At 35.2% G+C, this 19,851-nt stretch overlaps 1 protein-coding gene across 3 annotated transcripts in view; it reads right to left on the bottom strand.

The window, feature by feature from the left end:
* Wdr59 (WD repeat domain 59) overlaps positions 1-18,506 on the bottom strand; it is a 77,274-nt gene extending 58,768 nt beyond the window's left edge. For all 3 annotated transcript variants that reach the window (XM_076462472.1, XM_076462463.1, XM_076462455.1), the window contains exons 1-5: positions 18,096-18,506; positions 11,648-11,697; positions 9,142-9,271; positions 912-997; positions 324-404 (exon numbers count right to left, since the gene is read on the bottom strand). In XM_076462472.1, coding sequence (XP_076318587.1) covers positions 324-404; positions 912-997; positions 9,142-9,271; positions 11,648-11,697; positions 18,096-18,149 — 401 coding nt within the window. In that variant the 5' untranslated portion in view covers positions 18,150-18,506. The remainder of the gene's footprint in view (positions 1-323; positions 405-911; positions 998-9,141; positions 9,272-11,647; positions 11,698-18,095) is intronic.
* Between the last annotated feature and the right edge of the window lie 1,345 nt (positions 18,507-19,851).

Genomic DNA, 19,851 nt, shown 5'->3' on the forward strand with positions numbered 1-19,851 from the left:
GGTTCAGTAAATAAGAATTACTAATCTACAAAATACTTTCAGAGAATTTCTTATCTTATCATGTACAAATGTTGAAATTAATTAAATAAAAATGAGTATAAAAAATCAAATCATTGTTTTACCATAATAATATATCTTCAGAAAGGTTTATAATACCATTAAACCATGAACAAGTTGGTGCTAGTATACTGTCCACAATCATCAAAAGGAAGGCCTGACAATATATCAAGAATATTCATGCTCGGACAAGGTTACATCGAGTTTCTTTTCCTTTCCCTTATAAATATTTACTTTAAGAGATTCATAACAAAATGTCAACTAACCTGATGTCCCACAGATATATAAATGTATCAACTGAAGCTGTGGCAAGGACACTGGAGTCAAAAATAGCCCAGTTGATATCACTAGAATAACAAATTGAATGTCAATTATTACATTTAACACTACAATGTGTGTATTATTTCTAATGCTATTATCTGTTAAACATACCACTTGGAAATTATATACAATACTAGCATTTGAGCATTACTTGTAACACTATTATAATGTCAGTATTTGATAATATATATTTTTATAGACATTATTCTACCATCATATGTTTAATCTCACTAAATCAAGGGTCATATTTCATAAAAACAAAACCTAATTATAAGAAATGACCTAATTTTAATTTGTTTTCATTAAATACAAAGTATCCAAATAAGTAAATGCTTTGATTTGGTTTCAAAAATTAAGTTGCATTTTACTTACAATTTCAAAAAGCAAAACAAAATATGTTGATTTTTAAACAAGAGACAATTAAGATTTTATAAGCAACATGCAATAAACACACTTCTTCTCACACTGCTAATAATGAAAAATTAACTTAATCTTATAAATTAAACCTTATAAAATGATGAGCCAAAACTTACGTGATTGTACGTGTATGATACCGTAGTAAATTCAGGGATATCAGTTCACCATCTTTCCAAGTCAGAAGTTCAGCCTTCTGGTTACACTGTAATGGGTTTGTTTCATTCAAGAGATAGTACATTGGTATATTAAAAGACTAGTAAAATTATATTAAATTAATTTTAAAAATAGGTTTTAATCCAGTATTTCTTATGCTATTTCAACAAAATATTATTATAAATATGATATTAACATATCTGAGCTGCAGAACATAAACATATACAGTCAACTCTTGATTATTCTGGGTATTGGAAAAGAAAGAAAGCACAAACAAATGAAAACAGAAACTGAAAACCTCCATTAAAATTACACATTTTAACACTGTAGCAGAAAACTGAATAAAACAGTTTGTAATCTTAGCTTATTTAGTGAAATGATTTACATTATTTTCCACAATCTTTCACATATTCCAGGCTGTTATAATACCATTGTAATTGAATCCCCACTGTTCCATAGATTCTAAAAGCATATCAAGACACTGCAATGTCTGAGTATCACTTAAGTGCTCACGTGGCTCTTATGCTTTACTACCTCTTTCATGACTGCAGTCATTGTTCTCCCACTTTTGCAACACTACAGTCACAATACCATAACCTGGTTCATGTACTCCTTACTTTTAAACCATTACATCAGACTGTCATCCTCCAAATTATCAGGTACATGTGCACTAACACTGCAACCATTCAACATTAACTTCTTTGAAATCAATTTCTTTTACACCTGGAAAAATGTTCTTCCATGACCAAATGAGTATTATGACTTTTACATTTGTCTAGACTTGAGAAATACCATATATTACATCTAATACTATCAGTTGCTTCTAAAATTCCATCAGATAAGAATCTTTTTCAATAAGGATTTAAACCAAAATTTAAATTAAGGTGTGACATTTAGAATCGATAACACAACAAAAATGAGGCTATAAACAGAAGTCAAAATATTTTCTTTTGACACAAAGGAGCATTATCTAACAGCAACAACACAGCTTTTGGTGGCAGGCATTCACTTTGAAGATGAGGTTGTACTTAAGAAAAATTTCTTGTAAAACCAATCTTTACAAACATCTGTCCATCCATCCTCCTTTTTTGATTATAATAATAAACAGGCAAAATTTCTAGCTCAATTCCTCTAAATGATCAGTTTTAATTTTTCATTCCTAGCTACATTTCCATGGCATGACTGATACATTCCTCACTGAGATTTTATCCCCAAGCATGCCTTTCTTTGTCAACTCTTAAGTTCATATTGGTAGGCCTTTCCAATATAACCAAGTTTCCCCTTCCAATCCTAATAATTTGTGAAAAAGTTAAGCCTGTTGTGTACAGGTTCAGAGACAGGTATTTCTGTTACTCATTTTTGGTTGGACTACTGAATCACAACCACATCTAACTCTTCAAATACTAGACTTTTATTTGAAAGATCCATTCCCAATATAAGTCCATGCTGCAAACCCAGCTTTCCTTGTTTATATTTATATCCTAAACAGTTTGAACACAGATCACAGCCTTTAGCTGCAAATCATTGTTTCTCTAGTTGTCAATCAACTCATTTCTGATTAATCATTAAAGAACTTCCTTTTGTTCTTCTGCCATTTTAACTAGCAATGGTGTTATTAGATATAATATAAAGCTGAGACAGTGAAGATTAGTAGTGATGGTGGTTATTAAGCATAAAGTTGGGATGGTTAAGACTAGCAGCTATAACGGTTAGGTATAATATGTTGGGTTGGTTGGTTGGTTGGTTGGTTGATTTAGTGTTTTATGGCACAAAGCAGCTAGGCTATCTGCACCAAACATCCGGTAAAAATGTAAAAATAAATTAAATGTAGTAAAATACATAAAAGGAAATGAAGGTAAACAAAACAGCACTGAAAAACAGAAAAAGCATAAAACCAATGTTGACACCTAGTCTACAATGTTAAGAGAGAAAGCTGTGTAAGAGAAGTTGTAAAGGACTTTCTCTAGAAAAATGGTAATGATCATAACCTGCCAAGAAGACTAACAGGTAAGTACAAGAACCACCATCAGTCACCTGAAGTTGGTCTTTCCAGTCCTAGTTCCCAGTTATGTGTCATTATGGCCAGTACCAAAAGGTAAAGTTATAAAAGTGTTAAAAGACATGCAGCAAAACTGTAATAACAACTCACCAGAACGACAAACGGGTAGTTCAAAGAGATAGTTCAAACAGCAGCGTTAGTCACCTGAAGTTGGCCTTTCCAGTCCTGGTGTCGAGTTATTTAATGTTCTGGCCATTTTCCAATTTCAAAATGAACTAGAAAGATTGAGACTCCGAAAAGGGAACCACAATGAATAAATATCAAACACTTAAATGAGATTAAAAAGATAAATGGCCATTAAAATCTAAAAATTTTATCAAGGTAGATGGACAGTGTCACAGTCGCCAATAACATTGTCTAATGTTACAGACAAACCTTGGGATAGAACATGTTTAAAATAGTGCCGTCATTGAGAGTTGTAATGATGGCAAGAAAGTAAAATATGGCTTATAGTGATTTGAGTGTTACACAAACTACACACTGGTGCAACAGTTCCAGATAAAAGAAAACAATGAGTTAAAAAACTGTGACCAATGTGTAGTCTAGTTAGAACAACTTCCTCCTTCCAAACCTTAAGGAAGCTAGATGGCCAAAGCCCAATATAGGGTGTTATTTGGAAAAGCTTGTTGTCACGTTGCTCACTCCCAGTGGACTGCCAGCTGGCACAGAGCTGAGCCTTGAATACAGTACCATAGTCCATGTATGGAATAGGCACAGTGGCAATAGTGCCAGAGCAGATAGATTTAGCTGCCGTGTCTGCAAGCTCGTTCCCACAAATACCAACGTGGTCTGGTATCCAGTAAAACTGGATAGAAGTAGATGTTAATGAGAAATGGATCAGTCGGTTTTGAATATCAACAAGAACAGGGTGCAAGCCAACGTGAAGTGATTCCAGGGCCAGTAGAAAACTAAGTGAGTCAGTATATATAGTGCAGTTGGAGTACTGCTTAGCTTCAATATGATACAGGGCAAGAGATGTGGCATACAGTTCAGCAGTGAACACAGAAGCTGTAGAGGAGATTCTGCACACAACCACCAAACCACAACAAACCATGGCAGAGCCCACAGAATTACCTAATTTGGAACCATCCCTATAAATTGGAATGGAAAGATTGTTTGAAAGATGTTCAGTAAATAAAAGACGGTACTTCCAATCAGGAGTATCAGCTTTTCTCAGATGACTTAAAGAAAGGTCACATTTGGGGGCTGTAATAAGCCATGGTGGGATGGGCTGACCAGTGGATTCTGCAATGTTATCCAAGAACAGACAATTCATCCAATTGCTCCTTGATGCAAAAGCCAAAAGGAGCAATAGCAGATCATCTGTTCTGAAAAAACATGGGCCACTGAGGAAGGAAAACACATCCCCAGGTGGGATTGTTTGGGAAGGAACGAAGTTTCGAAGAATACAGTCAAGACAGTTGCAAACGGCGAAGTTGCAGAGAAGGTTCATGAGATTCTACGTATAAGCTTTGAACTGGAAAGGTGCAGAAAGCCCCAGTACAGAACTGAAGTCCTTGATAATGAATAAGGTCTAGCATCTTTAAGGCCAATGGTCTGGCGGAGCCATAGACCAGTGATCCATAGTCGAGTTTCAATCAAATAAGAGCATGATATACCATTAGCATAGAATGTCAATCCACTCCCCAAGTGGTGGAAGAAAGGACATGGAGGATGTTCAGTGCTCTTGCACATTTAACCCGTAGCTGCTTGATATGTGGTATAAAGGGTAGCTTACAGTCAAATATAAGTCCCAAGAAATCAGAGACCATGGGCAGCACACAACTTTACCGATACAGAGTTCAGGATCAGGGTGAATATCCCATTGGCAGCAAAAGTGCATGCAAACAGTTTCAGAGAGAAAGAAGGTAAAGTCATTTGCTGTGGTCCACTTCAGTAAATAATTGAGGGCATTCTGTAGTTGCCGCTCAATATACCTCATGTTCAAGGACTGACACGAGATGTGAAAGTCCTCAACATAGAGCCCATTTGCAACAGTGAGAGGGAGTTGTTCAGTGATGGCATTAATTTTTATACTGAAAAGCGTGACACTCAGAATACAGCTCTGAGGGACTCCAAGTTTCTGTAAAAAAGAATGGGAAAGTGTCAAACCCACACAAACTCAGAATCTCCTGTCCATTATAAAAATTTTAATAAAAATTGGCAAATGGCCACGTAACCCATATATATGGAGGTCTCGCAAAATGCCATACCTCCATGTTGTATCATAAGCCTTCTCAATGTAAAAAAATATTGATACAAGATATTGTCATTTGAGAAAGGCTTCTCTGATTGACATTTCAAGTCAAATCAGGTGGTCCATAGTGGAGTGCTGTCATTGGAACCCACACTGGGTGGGAGAAAGGAGGTTGTTTGATTCGAGGAACCAAACAAGACAAGCATTAACAATCCTCTCTAAGGTCTTACAGAGACAGCTTGTCAAAGCAATTAGATGGTAGTTTAAAGAAATCTTGGAATCCTTCCCAGACATGGAGAAAGGCAGGACAATAGCCTGGCACCAGGCATCAGGAAAAACATTCTCCTGCCAGATCTGGTTAAAAACAACCAGAAGGATAGCAAAACAAGCAGGAGATAGATGATGCAGCATCTCATAGTGTATATTATCAGGTTCAACCTATGCATTGCGAGACTGACGAAAGGCCAGTTTGAGTTCCACTAGTGTAAATGGACGATTATAGTCATAGAGACAATCAGCTCAAAAGGAAAGAGGTGATTGCTCTGCCTGAGTCTTGATGGCTAAGAAGGTGGAAGAAGAAGCCAAAGTGCTAGGTTCCTGGCAAAAGCTTTCACCTAAAGTATCGATGATGCTCTGGAAATCAGTTACTTCCTGGCCATCAGAGAGCAAGATCGAGAGGGGGACAGAGTTATATTGCCCACTGACCTTTCGAAGTTTGTCCCAAATGACTTTAAAACTGATGGCAGAGAATATGCTGGTTGTGAACGTAATCCAAGATTCCTTCTGGCTTTGACGTCTTACTCATTGAGCATGTGCACGAGCCCACTGGAAAGTGATATGGTTCTAGAGTGTGGGATATCTACAGATAGTATTTGAGCCTTCCATGCCATGTGGCAGGCAGGATTCCACCATGGACGAGGATATCATGGGAAATGTGTCGAGGTTTTAGGAATACATTGAGCAGCTGCTTGTATAATGCAGTCAATTACTGCTGCCACACAGTCATCTATCGATGGCTTACATATGATGAAAGGATCAAATTCTGTAAGAGTAGTGTAAGAGGGCCAGTTTGCTTGACCCAGTTTCCACCAAGGCCTGTGGGTCGGGTGGCATCGACCACAGCCAGTCTCTCTCAAAATTATAGCAAAATGATCACTGCCTCATGGGTTACTGTCAACCCTTCACAAAAAGTGGAAGAATAGTGAAGGGGAGAAAACTGAGAGATCAATAGCAGTAAAGGACTGACTAGGTGCATGAAAATAAGTATAAGAACCAGTATTGAAAAGAAAAAGGTTGTGATCAGAAAGCAGATGCTCTACATAGCGACCCCTCCTATCCATATCAGCACTTCCCCAGAGGGGATGATGTCCATTAAAGTCCTCCAGGATGAAAAAGGGAGACAGCAACTGTTCAATAAGAGCATCAAGGTCTGATTGATCATGTCTCTCCAGGTGACAGATAGAGAGAACATACAGTGAGGGTATTATTCAAGGAAGCACAGATGGCTACAGCTTCCAAGGGTGTGTCAAGTGGCAAAGACAGGCTGGGCACATGCTGATCAACCAACAGTGCCACTCCTCCATGCACTCGGCCTGTCATTTCTGTATAAAAAAAACTGCCAAAAGGTGACTGTATTGGCAGGTTTCAGAAATGTTTCCTGTAAGGAAAGACAAACAGGATGGTAAGAAGCAATCATTGTTTTGATGTCATTTAGATTAAAATGTAAACATCTACAGTTCCATTGTATCAAGGTTGCCATTTTTATTTACGTGTAGGTGAATTGGGTGGAGAACCCTTCTGTTTATGTCTTTTTTCCTTACTTTCCTTATTCGAAGGAGATCTATCAACCTCCATGGATCCTGCCCTGGGTCAATTGGGCAGGTCTTTGCTGTTGAAAGTGGATTCCAGAGACTGAGAATGTGAACAAATGATTGTTTTGCATCTTGGGGTGAGAGAGGAAGATGGATCCAAAGAAATGCCTGTACCTGGAACCAAAGGGTGTGGATCTTGGAGTTTGATGGAATGTATATAAGGGACAGAGATAGGTGTTGAAGTTGATTCATCAACTTTCATAACCATGGAGGTCAAAAGACTTTTCATTTGTTTGGAGAACAATTCTTTAGGAGGCACAGAGATTTGTCTGCACTCCCACAGTAGCTGTGGAATGAAGTGCAGCAGTATACATCCGAGATAAGGTGGTGGACAGCAATTTTCAAGCCTCAGGATAGGTAATATTATGAATTGTTTTCAAATGCTACACCTCTTTTTCTTCCAACCATTTAGGGCAATAATGAAAGTAAAACAGGTGAGAGCCATTGAAATTGATGCAATGAAGGTCTGTTTCACACGCATAGGTATCATGGTCCTTGCCAAAGCAACGAGCACATGTCAAGGAACCACAATATGACATCTTCGAGTGACTGAACTGTTGACACTGGAAACATGGGAGAGGGTTTGATATGTATTGGCATACTATGCAATTAAGATAACCTGCCTTGATGGTGGCAAGCAGATGTGGTGACGTAAATGTCAAAATGAGGACATTGGTCAACACCATAATTCCATCTTTGGGAGTGGAGATATGCCTCACTGCAGAAACTCCTTGGGTTGAGAAACCAGCAAGAATCTCTGACTCTGAGATGTTTTTCAAATCCCTCTCGACAAAAACTCTTCATATATATGCAAAAACGGCTCGTTTGGGTTGAGAAAATATTTTACATAGAAGAGCGAACAACGTTTCGACCTTCTACGTAAAATATTTTCTCAACCCAAACGAGCCGTTTTTGCATATATATTTCTCTACAAGCGAGTTTTCTTGACATCACCAAAAACTCCTCATGATGAATTCAAAGTAGCATGAGGTGTAACTTCAATAGGTATATCCCCAATTGCCTTTGAATGCAACAGGAGTTCACTGTGTTGAGATATGGATGTTTCCACCAATATGTCACCAGGTTGAAGTTTTTTGACTGACTTTGTAGAACCAGCAAGTCCCTCCTGTCCCTTTTGAATGAAAAAAAAGTCATTTGCACTAAAAGTTTGTCTGAAAGTGAGTGCAATATAGGAAAATGAGGTACAACAGGTGGTACAGATGGTGAGGATTGCTGCTCAGAATCTTCAAAACATGGTCATTTACCTTTTGACTGTTTTTTCACTATTTTATTAAGAGATTTTTAATTGGAGTATCCATAATAAAGAAAGGGAAATTTCAGTGCACACTGACCCCACCCACCATGGGGCCCTACAAGGGAACACACTACAATGTCAAACAAACACACTGTAGCAACGCCAGGGTTTCGTGAGTGCTATACCCAAACACCAGCATCAACACCTGTTGAGAACATCCAACACTGGTACTTGGTTAACCTTAGCCCAAGTGGACCAACTGATTGACCCAATGGGGGCCACCCCAAGGCTGCCCATCTACAGGAATTCAAGGCCAAAGTGGTGTGTCAGGGTTGGACCCTTCAACCACCAGGATCCTCTCTTCCCTTCCACGGGTTGCCACACACAGCAAACACATGGGTGGATGTTTAGATCCCAGAGGAGGTAAACTGAAAGAACAGAACCCTCCCTGGAAGGTCCCCTCACCATGTACAGGAATCCACACCAAGGGATATATAATGTTGGGATGGTTAATATCAACAGTTATTGTTGTTATTAATAATACCGCCACACTAATTATGCCACACGTTAGTTTGAAGATACACTGAAGCTACTGTATGAGACTTAGACTTGGTTTGATAGTTACAGGAAAGTGTACAGTAAGATGCTGTCATAAACATGTAGAAAGAAATTAAGTTTTTCGTCTTTTTCACAACATGAATAATCAGGACCTGACTGCACTGTTAAAGTAATAAACTTCACTGCAATTGTACAACGCCTTTTAAAAGTACAAATATGTACATGCTATATTCTGAGGAAACTTAACACTTACAGCTAGCACAAACGTATCTCGGTGATGAGGACTCCATTCAGCAGTAGTAATTTCCCACTTGCTCTGACGTAATATCTTCTTCTCCACAGACAGTCCTTCCTCCAAATTGACTATAGCAACACACTTCCTTCTAAAAATTAACTACAATCAATAACATTCGCTAAAGCAAAAAACATTACAAAAAATCTATCAAATTACAAAATTGTAGTTCTATAATTATTCACAGTGGTGCCTCTAAAACAGTCAAATCCATATGCATAGTATCTTGTGGTGAGAAACAAAATCACTAAACTTGCTATGCTTTTAACATGTTAATCCACACATTTCAGCTAATGAGGATGTATCAAGATATTTGTTGTTGACAACTAAGAACACAGTGGAAGAGATTCTCCGTAACTCTACTTACATTGTTACAAATGTTCCATGTGAGAAACATTATCACCTATACAATAATTTTGGTTTTATGGTTTACTTGAAAAGTAAGACTAGAAGAATGTTCATTATGGTTAATAAAAAATATTATACAAAATTTGTTTGCATATTTTCATCTGCACAAATATACATACACACACACACACACACACACACTCAAACACCCACATATTATATATACACACACACGCGCTCAAACACCCACATATATACACACACACACGCACTCAAACACCCACATATTATATACACACACACACGCACTCAAACACCCACATATTATATATACACACACACGCACTCAAAAACCCACATATTATATATACACACACACACGCACTCAAACACCCACATATTATATACACACACACGCACTCAAACACCCACATATTATATACACACACACGCACTCAAACACCCACATATTATACATACACACACACACGCACTCAAACACCCACATATTATATACACACGCACGCACGCACTCAAACACCCACATATTATATATACACACACACACTCAAACACCCACATATTATATATACCCACACACACACACTCAAACACCCACATATTATATATACCCACACACACGCACTCAAACACCCACATATTATATATATACACACACACACGCACTCAAACACCCACATATTATACATACCCACACACACGCACTCAAACACCCACATATTATATATACCCACACACACGCACTCAAACACCCACATATTATACATACCCACACACACGCACTCAAACACCCACATATTATATATACCCACACACACGCACTCAAACACCCACATATTATATATACACACGCACGCACACGCACTCAAACACCCACATATTATATATACACACACGCACGCACTCAAACACCCACATATTATATATAGACACACACACACGCACTCAAACACCCACATATTATATATACCCACACACACGCACTCAAACACCCACATATTATACATACCCACACACACACACTCAAACACCCACATATTATATATACCCACACACACGCACTCAAACACCCACATATTATATATATACCCACACACACGCACTCAAACACCCACATATTATATATACCCACACACACGCACTCAAACACCCACATATTATATATACCCACACACGCACTCAAACACCCACATATTATATATACCCACACACACACGCACTCAAACACCCACATATTATATATACCCACACACACGCACTCAAACACCCACATATTATATATATATACACACACACGCACTCAAACACCCACATATTATATATACCCACACACACACGCACTCAAACACCCACATATTATATATACCCACACACACACGCACTCAAACACCCACATATTATATATACCCACACACACACGCACTCAAACACCCACATATTATATATACCCACACACACGCACTCAAACACCCACATATTATATATACCCACACACACGCACTCAAACACCCACATATTATATATACCCACACACACTCAAACACCCACATATTATATATATATACACACACACACACACACTCAAACACCCACATATTATATATATACACACACACACACTCAAACACCCACATATTATATATACACACACACACACACTCAAACACCCACATATTATATATATACACACACACGTGCACTCAAACACCCACATATTATATATACACACACACACACATATATATTATATACACACACACACACTCAAACACCCACATATTATATACACACACACACACACTCAAACACCCACATTATATACACACACACACACACTCAAACACCCACATATTATATATACATACACACAGATAGATAGATAATTTTAACAGATAATTTGACACATTTGTCTTATTTGCGCATTATACTTGGCCTATAAATTTACACTGCAAGTAGCACATACAGTCTTAGAGCCAACAGCCATATTCCTAATTTATAAACAGGCCTCCATAAAGTACTACTTACTGTCCTGTACAGATCTATAAAACAAGCCATACAAGTAATGATATGACTAACATAAATATATCTACAAACTCACCCTGCAAGCACCAAATACTGTCCTGTATAGTCTAAAGCCATCGCTGATGCCTTCAAATCACAAACGTAATAATGACATTAGAAATCAATGCATATATTTTGTATACATTTTTAACAGTGCTTCCACAAGCCAGGCACCCAGGATTGTGGCTGAATGGCAGACCTTAATGCATAACATAATTCCATAATAAACTAAAACTATTTTTAGTGTTTTTCTGGTTGAATTAAAACTCTACACAAAGTTTAAAACAAATTTACAGAGTTATGATGTTATTGTAAGTTTTGTTTTTATTCCCATGATATAAAGTAATAAACACACCATGCAGTGTTTTGTTGACTTGGCCAAGATCAAGAATAATTTATACTCTTGTTTTTGTTATTTGATTTCAGAGTAGACACAAGATCAGTGGAAAAATTACTACCACCTTGATTAATCGTACTCTACTGCTTTCAGTAGAGGTTCCTTACAGTAATATTGTAGGTTGCAGCTGAAAGATGAAAGAGTCATCTAGCTATTTCAAAAGCTTGTTCTCCAATCTTCAGTCTCTCTTACACTTCTTTGAATATCATTGACTAACACAGCTGTACAAGTACAATTTTTCTCTGAATACATTTTCCTGGCAGATGTTGAACATCACTGGCAGAGAAGAATAGTCTTGTATCATCAGATTTCTTAAAAATGTTGTTTGTAAGACAATTTGAATCTCCTGGGAGTAATATAATGCAGAGAATCCTTAATATAGTCAAACAGAATGCAAATAATTGTTCTTGTTAATAGCACTGAAACTTGGTACCTTCCATCAAGCTCCTTCATTTGAAAAGCATGATATCACTGTGGATTCAATACCATATAACTGCTGAATTGAATAGGCATGTTAGAGTACTACAACAATGCAATGCCTCGCTTTCACATTTGATTTCTTAAATGAGCTTTGTTGTTTCTTCAGTATCATAAAATCCAAGGGATCCTCAGAAGTATTGCCAGACATTTCGTCTTCATCACTCCTCAATGGAATAGTGTAATCAATCCTTTCTTTCTTCCATCTTTATACCTTTAATTTGTCATACAGCTTGGTTCCCACCTTCTTTATACCATCTTAACCTCTCCACTCTGACATCAAGGACATTTCCCAGAAGTACCACACATACACACTTTGCACTTACAATCCATTTCCTTCTTTTCCTACTTTTTGTTCAATCAGATTTTGGTAAAAGGGATAGCTAATAAACAAAAAATCCAGTATTACTTGACGAAATAGTTTCTGCAAATTCCTTAGTATCTGACCCATGGAAACACTGTTAATACGTTTACATTTTCACTCTGTTACAATCTCTTAAACACAACACTTCAATAACATTATCTAAAGAATCCATTTCACTCATGGATTTATCTAAAGAATCCATTTCACTCATGGATTTATCTAAAGGATTTCTTTTAATATTTCTACCATGAGTAAAGAAAATTTTAAGTGTACATATTTCTAAAATCAAAATTGATTTTAATTTTAAATTAAGTGCACAAAACAGATAAAATTGAGTCCATATTTCTTACCTATTTTGATGTCTATACACTTAAATATAAAAAATTTGACTGAACTCCTATACAAAAACTGTGAAATATTTTAAGACAAGAAAATTAATGCATTACTTAAATCTGTTTGTGAGATGACATTTTTTAACCTTATTCTTTAAAGTTATTCTATCAATTCTTATGCCTTTGTCTCAGTTTGAGCTAAGCATATTAATAATACTATCTTTAAGTTATTTTTAAACAATGTAAGATTTTAAATTTTTTTTTCTGCAAAAGCTTCATCAACTCCTGCACTGAAAGATAAACAGTTGAATAGTTGCATTTCTTACAAAGAAATTAAAATCTTCAAATACAAATCAACTTTATTCACAAATTGTGTGTTTGTTTGTTTTTATGCACAAATAAATGTGTTCTTTTGAAATCCTAAGAGAGCAGGGTCTAAATATAACTGATTAAAAAATAAAGACCCAATAAAGACTCTGGAGATTTAGAAATCAAAGATCATATATACACACACCTCTGTCTCACTGCTAGGTTAACAGACAACAGGTAGGTGCCTGAGGTGAGAAAAGTTGCTCATTTCATTACTATCTTTGAAGGAGCTGATATAAGTTACCCCAGGAATTATGTAATTTTGTCTTACTACTGTACCGGAAAAAAATTATAAAGATGCTGATAAAAGAAACTTATCAAAATTATTTTTAATGTCACTGTAAAAAAATGCCAACATGGACTTACCAAAGAGAAATTTTGCCTTACTATAATATGTTATTTGTTAACTGGATAAAAGGTACACTTAGATTTCCAAAAGGCTTTTCATAAGTTTAACTAAATTAATTGACTGGATTATACACAGTGACTTTGTAAAGTTAAACCTTGTTATTAACAAAATCAAGTCAAAATTGGACCTTTGTTATTAGTGGAGAACCTCAGTGGTCAATCCCAGGGTTTCCACATTTTATTTACATTAATAATACTGATAGAGCATAATGTATAGATCAGTAGTGTGTGCTGATGGTATTAAACTGTTGAGTACTTCTAAATTTATTGAAGATGCTGAAACACTGTAGAAAGACTTGAATAAATTGGCAAAGTTACTCTTCATGTATTGCATTTGGTTGTTATAATTTGGTCTATATATTTAATATATGTAAGGATTAATTCATTGGGAAACTGAATAAAAATAATGCATCAGTAAAGTTACAAGAATATCTGGGGAGAACATCAAGATAAAGGTCTCTGATATTATTGTGGTATATTTTGACAGGATTTTAAGAGAAACAGCTGAGAAAAATAAAGAAGGGGTTTAAAGTTTTACTTTACTTGATAGTGGACATGCATGGACACCTTTGAAGCACCAAAAGGCCCTTTGTTATCCATTATATTACATAAACTAATAACCTCCCTCAGCTTGTACACAAAATTTCAATATATACCAATTAGTTCATTTTTTTCACAGTTAGACAGTTTATTCTCTAAAAGTATTTACAGACTTTTTAATAACTATGCCCAGATAGTTTTTCTCATCATCTTCACATAATTTACCTTGCAAGGCTATAAGAATAGTCAATGTTGTGATAAGACAACCAAGGACTTGTTCATCCATCTAGGTTGTCCCATTATTTAAATTATATAAGCTCAAAACTACCCTTCATGATTCAAATATTTGTCAAGCCTTTCCTTGAACTCCCTTTAAATTTACTACTTCCACCATGTTAAAAAAGAAAATCCATTGTAAAGATGAACCACCTCTTCAGAAAAATTAAAAAATTCAGATTTTAATGTCTTCATATGACAGCCTCTCCACCCCATGTATCATTTTACAAGTTCTCCTCTGACTGCCATACCAACAATTCAACATCATACCCAAGGTAAAGAGCCCAAGACTGAACACAATACTGCAAATGTAGTTTAATCTGGGACTGAAACAATGAAGTGACCATTCTTTCATCTATGTCACTGAAGAAAAGCAAAATGAACAAAGGATTTAACACTGGACTTTATAACATTAATCTAGCATGACTGAACTACATTTGCAATAACCCTCATTTCTTCCATCTTGCCACATTTGTATCCATCGAGCTAATTTATTAACTAAACCTATAAAGACTTTTTTCGCTTTTAATAAGCCTTTTATGTAGCATCTTATCAAATGCTTTCTAAAAATACAGTTTCACTAAATCTATACCTTTACCTTCACTTACATAAGCACTAACATCTTCAAAGAATTTCAGAAGATTAATAAAACAAGAAAAAAGTGTGTCCCCTAGTGAAAATATTTAATATTGAACAGAATATTAAACTTTGTTAAACAACTTTACAAAGCATCTTTTACTGGGCTTTCAAAACCTTTTCCACTCACTGATATAAGACTAATAAACATATAACTCTAAAAATGTTTTATCACTTCCCTTGAAAATACAAGTAACATTATCCAACTTCCAATCGTCTAGCTCCTGACCACTATTCAAGAGTTCACAAACAAAGTAGTAGAAAGTACTTTTTCTCCAAAGGTCTTGGAGAAATATTATCTGGTCAGAAGCTTCATCATTTTTAAACTTTCCAGTTTTTTTGTCAAGAAGCTAAGAATTAATGTGATCGGTTTCTTTTTAGCAACTGTTCACAACAACAAATACTGCTTAAAACTTTATTATCATGTTGATTATTAATTTTTAAATTTTCAGCAAACCTATCTTGATCTTTTATAACCCTCTAAATCTTCCATCATATAATTCACTTTAAACTTCTTAAGTTTATTATTATTTTCTTTCGTTTTCTTTTTAGATGCTTTTACTCTTTTCACCTATAAGGAATATGATTGTCTTGAATATTAAGAATTTAGGTTTTCCTCATTTGATCCGCATCTTCCACTTAACCCAGCTGCCTAATTTACAACACAAATCTAGCCACTCTTCTTCAATTTAACTTAATTTTTCTAACTAAATGTCAGTGTTTGTTATTTACACTGAGAACAAAAACACTAAACTTAAAGTAACATCATTTGCCCCCTATTTTTCACCCTTTCAACCATAAGAAGTTTAAAATAAATCTAAGAATAAGTAGAAAACAGCCTCGTTCTCTATAGGTTTCCTGCCCAAGTGGTGAAGAAAACAATCCAGAACAGTTCTAAAAATCTATCTTCCTCATGGTTTGACTCTTAAAAAAACCCTCATTTTATAAGCCTGAAATTAAAATTATCCATAACTGGGACTTGATTAATAGCTTAAAACTTAATCTCACTTCAGAATTTCTCATTAATTCAATCAGTTTAATCTGATGGTTTGTAACAAACTCCCACTAAAAAGCTTCACCTACATCTGCCAAAAGAAACCTAAACAATCAACCTCCTTGCTTTTATTTTAGATATCCTTAGTTTCACATTTTACAAAGAAAGCAACTCTAACTTTTCTTTTTAGCAGTTTATCCCAACTGAATAACTCGCATGTATTTTAAAAGAAATTTCCATAATTGATATTGTACACAATTAACTAAGTTATTCCCATTATACTTAAATTTCCCATTTAAACCAGTGCCCTAAGGTCTCCTATTTTATTTCTTATACTTTAGCATTGTAATAGTAAAAATTTAACCTGCCCTTAAAATTACTTCTGCACTTTCTTCCTACACTAAACTTCTATATTTTTTTTCTCCATTTAGTTTTCTCTTGACCCTTACCATTGTCCATTCCTAGTTTAAAACTACTTTTGTAGCCAAGTCCATAACCCTTAAATAAAAGCCAACCTCTATCTTATTTAAAGGTATACCATCTGTTCCAAAAAGCTCCCTTTCCCATTGTACCCATTCCAATATAAATAACTTTACTTTTATTAAGATCAGAAACCAAAGTGACCAACTCAGAAAGTGGTCTAAATCCACAAGAAAAAATAAAATACAATGACAGCTATATTTTGGATGTCTAACAACTAGAACACATTTTTTGTAGTATTATGATGTTCATAATTTTTTTAAGATTTTTATCTATTTTTTATTTTTTCTCATAACTTCATTCATTTTCTTTTGCTCCCAAATTTGTAATCAATCTTAAATTTTCATCATTATATTTTGACTCCATCATACATTACACTATTCTAGACAGGTTCCCCAGGTGAAAATCAAATGTGGCTGTAAAATTCACAATTATTACTTGTCCCTCCCTAGCACCACCAGTTGCATGTGTGAGTGTATGTGTTTTCTTATAGCAAAGCCACATTGGGGTATCTGCTAAGTCCACTGAAGGGAATTGAACTCCTGAATTTAGCACTAAGTCCATAAACATACCGCCAGTTGCTTTTGAACTAATGAGTAGACCATACATGTAGATTGAAATGAAAATGTTGAAATAATGTTACTTTCAAGTTTGAAATTTTTTTATGTTTATGTTACAACAATGACATACGTCCAGAATATTTCAGTTTTCATTAAAAGAATTAAAAAACAATTATTATAACATTTAAGTTTAGTAATGACTCCTAGTGAAAGTAAAAATGTTATGTCCAACATTGGCAATAAGACACAGCTGGATGAAAAACTTTTCACTGTGGTGTAAATAACATTTTATCAAAGTAAGTCTACACTTTAATTTACTTAACATCAGTGAAAATGACGTGTTGTAATTTATTAATATAATACTACTATAAAATTACAAGTCTATGAACAAATACACAATAATATTTTAAATTCAATTTAGTGATAACACCGTTACTTACTGTTAGTGTTAGCATCACAACTTTACATTAGAAATAGAACTGATAATATTAATACTAATAGTGTTACTGTTGCTAAAGGCTAGGCATAATCATAATTGTTCGTAACACAAATAACAGAATCAAATAAGCGGAATACAACTATATTTAACTTAAATATGCGAACAAATTGTGAGAGCTAGTTTAAAGCAACTTCTGACTAATTTAGTAGATACCTGCAATTCTCGATGTTCCACAACAATGTTCTCACTACTCCACCTCCCTGCCATTTCGGATTACTTCAATATTTTAAAAATCAGAATTCGCGTTAACTCAAATAGAAATCTTACAGTATATTTTATTATTGAAAGGGGAGGTCGTGAAAGTTACATAGCCAATATTAAGCTTCAATCCAAAGTCGCTATTCCTAATGTTTTTTTTTCCTTTTCGTCCTTACCGTACGCGTCTTTTCGACAAAACTTTGTTTATCCTTGCACCATGCTACGGTATCCACATGTTAAATTATTTCTGTGCCTCACAACTGATAAAGCACAACCTCTAAAACAATAACTACACGCGCTTCGCAATACATGGTAAAAGGCATAAAACGACATATAACTTTTTTTACTAAATCAGCTGACGTAAGTACGCCCTCTATAAGGTTACACTGAAAGTATAAAGAATGTCTGTTTAAGTAAACAAACATATATTTCATGGATGACAAAATGCTCATTACAATATAGATATTTTGAAATAATCTGGAATTCACATTTTTAAATATAAAATTTATGATCGTAACATTAACAAAAGTTTCAGAGGAAATACAGAAGGAAAATCGGGTTATAAATACATATATAAGGATCTTTAGGTTGCATACTGCATCTTTCGTCTGGCTCTGTTGACTAAAAATTGAAATGTGTTGAAAAATGACAACTAATGCAATCCTAGAACATGGAATATTTTATTTAAACCACAACGTTTCATCATACACCAATTTTAAGAACTTACAGCATCACAGATCACATGCTCTACAGAAGACAAGATATATTTATTTTTATGTCTGATTTCCTGTCATAGGATGTTTTGTATATTTGACATTGGGTTACATAAAATAAAAAAATATGGAATAGTGACACGTACAGACATGAACAATGTACACTGATCTCAAACAGTAAGTTAAAAAGCCATAAGCATCACACATAAAAAGTAGAAAGTTCCTTGGATTTACAGTTCCAAAAGGAGGGGTTTGATTTGCTTCAGTGGACATTGCAGATAACCTGAGGATAATCTGATTAATACTGATGAAAAGATAACCAGCAGTGGCTCAATAGACCATCATAAATGTCTTTTACCTTTAAATCTAGCACTTTCTTATTCCTCGTCTGGCTCATCCTAAAAAGCCAGATAAGTACTCTTGGCAATTTCATTTTAATTTTTAAGGTCAGAAGAGCATAAAACACGTGACTAGACTATACTGACTTTTGGTCAAGTCGATTTCCCAGAGAATCATTAACAGTATATGAATATTACTAGTTAATGTGCATTGCACCTCTTAACTGCTGGAACTCAAACAGAAATAAAATGACTCCTTGGAGCACACGATGAAGTCTAACCAAATCAGAATCATGAAACATTTTTTTGTTGCCATATACCAAAGCCATGCCTAGTCTGCACTCTGATACATTTATTCCTTCACTGTTGTACCTAGTACCGTTTCTGTCATATGATGGTTTTTTGCTAGCTGTGGGCATGCAAACTCATAAACATCAAATAATGCAGACATTAATCCTCAATAGATTCTTCTGAACATTGAAGAACATCCATTATAGGTAGAGAATCAAAAATCACGTCTACAGGGAGCAAGACTTCTTCAAGTATAGTGACCTCTGTTCATTTGCTCTGTACACCATCATGTCGTTGGTGACGTTTTCATTCCAGTCAGTTTGGTCAGGATTAATCTGAGCAACATATGCTTAACATTCTAGAACTCCC

Source organism: Tachypleus tridentatus, chromosome 1, assembly GCF_004210375.1.
Source record: "Tachypleus tridentatus isolate NWPU-2018 chromosome 1, ASM421037v1, whole genome shotgun sequence".
Taxonomy (NCBI): domain Eukaryota; kingdom Metazoa; phylum Arthropoda; class Merostomata; order Xiphosura; family Limulidae; genus Tachypleus; species Tachypleus tridentatus.